At 37.4% G+C, this 6,000-nt stretch overlaps 1 protein-coding gene across 7 annotated transcripts in view; it reads right to left on the bottom strand.

Annotated features, from left to right (window-relative positions):
• Window positions 1–1,167: 1,167 nt before the first annotated feature.
• The window catches only part of TMEM144 (transmembrane protein 144), a 58,583-nt gene continuing 53,750 nt past the window's right edge, over window positions 1,168–6,000 (bottom strand). For all 7 annotated transcript variants that reach the window (XM_043902295.1, XM_043902296.1, XM_043902292.1 and 4 more), the window contains one exon: window positions 1,168–2,919. In XM_043902295.1, the coding sequence (XP_043758230.1) occupies window positions 2,836–2,919 (84 nt within the window). In that variant the 3' untranslated portion in view covers window positions 1,168–2,835. The remainder of the gene's footprint in view (window positions 2,920–6,000) is intronic.

Below are 6,000 nucleotides of genomic sequence, written 5' to 3'. Positions count from 1 at the left end.
GTGAGTTTCTGGCATCCACCTTTAGGAGGTGGGATTCCCAAGATGGGAATTTTCCCAACTGTCTTGATTTTTGCTGCTTTTATTTGTGTGTACCTGTGTGTATGTATTCTTGTTTTGACATTTTAACCAGTACCAAAAAGGATAAAGAGGAAAATAACATTCCTTCAACACTCTCTTTGCCTAGTTTTAATTACTTCAACATTTAGACATATGCTTCTGAACTATTTTGCTGTTGATTCTTTAACACATATTAATGAACACATAAAAATTCATCGCCATAAAAAGTAGAGGACTACAGGTAATGCTTAAGGTTACCTTGACCCAGTGTTGCCATTTTGATCTTATTTATCCTCACTAGAAGCAAACCTTATGAGTTTGGTGTACCTGTTTTTCTAACATGCTGCATACATATGAATTTATAGAAAATGTACATATTACTTTGATTTTTACAATTTTTAAAAAATGGTATCACAATACCATGTACATGGTTCTACAACTCATCTTTTTACTGAGTGTGTTTTTCAGAAGCTCTCCCAATATTGATACACACATGGCTAAGAGGTAGCAATTCTAACAGTACAAATAAATCAGTATAACGGGGCTAAAAGAAGATTTGGTAGCTCAGAGGAAATGCTGTATTATTCATTCTTTAAAACTTGTTAGGGATTTTTAGTAATCAGGCATTTTTGTTGTGATAGTAGAAAATTCTTACTCTGGATGCCAGTCTCACTGGGAATAAGTGCTGCCTCTCTGCACAAAGAGACAGAAAGCAAAGACAAAGTTAATGCAAACACAAGAATCTGACCATACTAAGCCTCAAACTTCAAAAGACATGGGCGTTAACTTCCTAAGGTAAGCAAAGAAAGTGGAGATCTACAATTGCCCATTTAGACCAGTCTCTACCTAAAAAGGTGCTGGTTTGGTGAGCATTTTGAAAAAGCTTCTTTCCTCTAACTTTTACTAACACTACTCTCACTAACGCTATAAGCACTGCCTGGTAGCAGAAACTATACAGTGGTAATGAGATTTTTTTTTCTTTCATTTTTCCTCTGCAACTGCTTTACTTCACATTTAAAATTTTGCATACAAATTTGCAACCTCAACTAAAAAATAATTCAATGCCATTAATATTAAAAAAAATTAAATATATTTAAATGAGAAAAATAGTTTTGCTTCACATCAATTTATTCGAAGTTATCAGTGTAATTAGTGACATTTCAGGTTAAAATTAAATGAAATTTTGGAAGATGTTAATCAAATATTTATTTATATTTGCAATTCAACAATTAGGCAGTGTCATTTTTAAATTGTACTCACAGACAGGTATAAGTAGCTGTTTGCGTCGTGGGGGAGTGGTAAGGGAAGCAATTCTTACAATGTATTCTCTGATCTACAGACACAGGCTTTTTCCCTCAAATAAGATGTAATAATAATAGCTGAGAATTATACACTGTTTGCCAAGTGCCAGACAATCATGAAAATATAGATTTTCACTAATTTGAACTTCCTGGTAACCATGTGAGACGGATGCTAGCAATAGCCCCAGTTTACAGATGAAGAATCTGATTCAGAACATTTATCCAAAGTCACACAATTAAGATGAAGCAGAGGTGGGATTTAAACCCACACAGATCAGCTAGGGAGTCACACATATTTTGCCCCTCCAAGTAGCAAAGTAATGTGATATCATCAAGTGGGAGTGGGTGAAACTTACACTGCACTATTCCAGTTTTTTTTATGCTATTATTTTAAGAGTTTGGGAACCAATGTAATAAACATTGTAATAGCAGTTCCATTTCAGTTTTCTTAAAGACAACTATCATGTTCTGTGATTTTCTTTGACCTAGTGTAAACCACCATTTAAAAATTGAAGAAAACCACCGGCTACAAGAGGGGTTTTAGAAAAAATATATTTCAGAAAAAAAATTAGATTGTACATCTAATGGAGTGTATTGATTCCTTAAAATTCTCACTGTGATAAGATAGAACCCTGCTTCAGCAATTCTAGAATTTCTCCACAAGTTAGAGTAGTACATACATATATGTGTGTGTATTCATGGGAGTGTGATAAGCTAGAATCTTGCTTCAGCAATTCTAGATTTTACACCCAATTTATAGTAGAACATTCAATATATGCATGTGTATTTACGGGTGTATACTTGTAAACATATGTATATGTGTTACACACATATTCTCAACAGTGGGAAGTTTTTGTTCTCTAAGGATGGATTTTATCTGGCATATCAAAGACGTTCTGAGCTAACTGGGTGGGTGATTGAGAATTGGGCAACATTAATTTGAAGTAAAAATAAGTCTGGGCTGAAAATAATGAAATGGCCTTTTTAACATTCACTTGCCAACTCTGACATTTACTTTTTCTCACAAAGGCTCCAGACATCTTTGGATCCTAATTCCATCATAATATAAGTCTTCTTCCTGCTCCATCCCCACGTTTTTATGCCTGTCTTCACGAATGAGGCTCATATTTTGGAAATGTGGACACATACAAAATTCTTTACATATGAATGCCACACTGTTTGCTAGATTATGCGCCAGTAAACACATATTGTGGTCAAAGCAGCATCTTCAGATACAATGAGGTCAAGTCCTACCTTCATAAACAGTTCATTAGAAGAACTTCTCATTTTTACGCTTGACTGAAAGCTGGTTTTCCTTCAGTGTCACATTTGTGGGAAAGAAAGTCATTTACCCTAATCCGGGACAGATGAAGATTCACTTGGTGTGTGAACATGAACTCTATTCTCAGCACAATCTCTTGTGTCCAGGAGAGAAGTGTTCTCAAGTGCTGGCTGCCATCTGCTGGCCTTGTGGTTGTCAAATTTTAGAAAAAGCTGTGCATAAGGCTCCAGTCAAGATGATGCAAAATGCAAGCATCATCAGCAGGTAGTTTTTTCGACCCTGAGTAATAAAAAGAATAACTGTCATTAGAGGACCTGAATCAAATATATAAAAAGCACAAACTTTCAAGATTTCTGTGGACCCTACTAACCATCTGGTCTACCTCCTGTATGCTTTTCCATTCTCCCTCTGTATGAATCTTCCAGATTCTCAGGTCCTCTGTCATTACCCATTCAATAAATACAGGTGCACTCCTACTATCCATCCACATGTTCAGGGATTAAAATGGTAAGGAAAACGTGCCCCTATTCAGTGACTCATGTAATGTGGGAGATGGGAATGAGTAACATGCAAACAGCAGTTGGCTGTTGTGAGTGCATCACAAAGAAATCTTAAGGAGGCAGATCTAGAGCTGAGTTGAGCTCCTGAGTATCAGTGAACTGGGGGAAGAGGAGGGCAGCAGATACAGATTTTGAGTAGAAGGAATGTGTGTGCAAAGTTCTGTTGTAAGAGAAACATAGTACTTGCCAGGGGCTGAAAGAAGGTCTGAGAGGGTGCAGCAGTGAATTAAGTGAGGCTCGATGAGGCTGGAGGCCATGCATGTGCTTGAGCAGGCAGTATCTTAGAGGCCACGTTATACTTTGGATTTATTTTTCAAGCAATGGGAAGACATGAGAGGAATAGGCAGAGCCGAGTATGTTGAAAAGACAGGCTTGCATTTTGTAAAGCCCACACTTTTGCAGATGATGAATAGATTGGAGGGGGCCAGAATGGATGCAAGGGGACCAATGAGGAGGTGACCGCAGCCCTCCTGGGAACACAGGAGGAAGAAGTGCAGATGGAAAGACAGAGACCAATCTCAAGGGCAAGGGAGAAATAGAAACAAAGATTACTCCCCCAGCTACGTGTGGGTGCACTGGTCTTAGAGATGGAACCACAGAGGATGCCAGCCAATCTTTATACGAACAAACATATACCACTCTGTGTTCAGTAGAAATACTGTATTTCTCAAAAGTTCCATCTCTGAGAGTACAGATAGATCGATTCTAATCTCTCTCCCACAAGATAAACCCTAAAACACTGGAAAATAAGTGTGCTGTATCCCTGAAGCATATTTTTCCTTGGTCAATATTTTAGTTCCTCTGATCATATTTCATAGGGAATAATTTCAAGCTCCCACATAGTCCTAGCTGTTCTACTCTGAATGATTGCAAGGCTAAACAGTCTATATAACTGTTTAAATGTAGACCCAATACTCTGAGGCAAGTGGAACAGGATCTCAATTACACTGAGATCTACTGGTAGTCAAATCATATGATACTATTATCAGCTTTTAGTAAAACTAATGACAATTAATATGTAACCAAAATGTCAAAAATGTATATACCCATTTTTCATCTGAATAAAGAATTGGGTTAGAGCAGGTCATTCTGCATCTATCTGATGACCAGAGAGGTCTTTTTAAGTTGGATTTGGCTGGCTGAATTGTCTGATTCACTGTCAGCACAAACTCTACAGAAGTCACTGGTATAAGTTCTACAAGTGAAAGACAGCATAAAACCTTACCAAGACAGGGCAGCTAATTTGCTCACACCCACATACAACACACACAGATACATAAACACACACACACACACACACACACACTCCTGAAGGCTTTAAGGTTCCCTGACAACTTTTTCTTAAAGGCTGCAGCCTTTGCCTATTTACCAGTACTGGTGCAGAGTAGGCATTCAATAAATGTTTGTTCAGAGTCAATACACTCAATTTCCAAATGTGCTGTGTGAATTAAACAACTGATGAGATCACTGACATAAGGAAAAACAATATATGGGGTCTCAATTATCAGCACTTGACAACCAAATTATGTGAATATGTTGTAAGCTCTCTGTTTTATTGTCTTTGGAGACAGAAGAACAATGTTCTCAGGGACTAAAATTTTTTTCCCTTTTAAGGTTAACAATCTGAGCAAACTGCCTAGTCTCCTAGAGAAAAAGACCAATTATATTTGGGCAAAAGCAATAGTTTTACTTTGTCAAAGGTGAATGCTAACTCTTAGAAAGAGCATGCTAACATTCTTCCAAAAGCAAAAAGTGTTTAAAATGGATTTCTGAGACAGGTACTAAGATGACAAATCATCTCATTCTTTATCTGGGAGTCGCTAATGACTTGTAAATTGTGGTAACAATTCCCTGCATTGGGATTACTGTGGACATTCTGACTAAAGTGTGTTGCTAAAAATATACTGGCGGTCTAGCTCAAAATAGCTAAATATGAGATTCTAAAACAAACTTTCCAAAGAGGAACAGATATCAGATACAAAAGAATGTCACAAGGGCAAAGTGTCCAACCAGAGCACTAATGGCATTGAAATGAAATAAAATCTTTAAACTCTTCCACACAGTGCTCGGATCTCCGATTAAGTCCTCACTGCTGTAGGTTGTGAACTTTTAAATATGTGTCTTTGAGGACTGCTTCAAGACACAGCTGACAGGACCTACAAGTCACAAAAATAAAACTTTTTGCTAATAAGGACCATACTGTAAAGCATGGGGAACTCGGCTCAATATGCAATGATCTATATGGGAAAAGAATCTAAATCAGGGTCGATGTATATAGATGTATAACTGATTTACTTTGTTGTACAAGCAGACACTAATAGAACATGGTAAATCAACTATACCCTAATGAAAACTTTTTTTAAAAATTGCTTTTGTTTTCCCTTAGGGTTTTGTTTTTAAGAAAAATAATTAAAAATATTCAAATAGGATTTTGGTTTCAGGGTTCAGTTAAACTCTTAAACTCATTGGCATATAAAGCATTTAAAACTGTCCTTTAAGTTATCGGTCAAGAGGCAGTTAGGCATCTGCTTTGAATGATAAGTACACTGGACACTCCTTAAGTTCTGCTTGTAGACAGATTTGTAAGGTGTTTTAACTAGAGTTAAAAGGTCAACAAAACTCACTGAGCTTTCAGCTGTAGCCCTCCAGGCTCCTCTGTCCATGGGATTTCCCAGGCAAGAATACTGGAGTGGGTTGCCATTTCCTTCTCCAGGGGATCTTCCCAACCCAGAGATTGAACCTACGTCTCCTGCTTGGCAGGCAGATTCTTTACGACTGAACTATCAGGGAAGCCCAAAAG

The sequence above is a fragment of the Cervus elaphus genome, chromosome 5, assembly GCF_910594005.1.
Source record: "Cervus elaphus chromosome 5, mCerEla1.1, whole genome shotgun sequence".
Taxonomy (NCBI): domain Eukaryota; kingdom Metazoa; phylum Chordata; class Mammalia; order Artiodactyla; family Cervidae; genus Cervus; species Cervus elaphus.
Note: the sequence above shows the minus strand (reverse complement) of the source record. Positions and strands in the feature narration are given on the sequence as shown.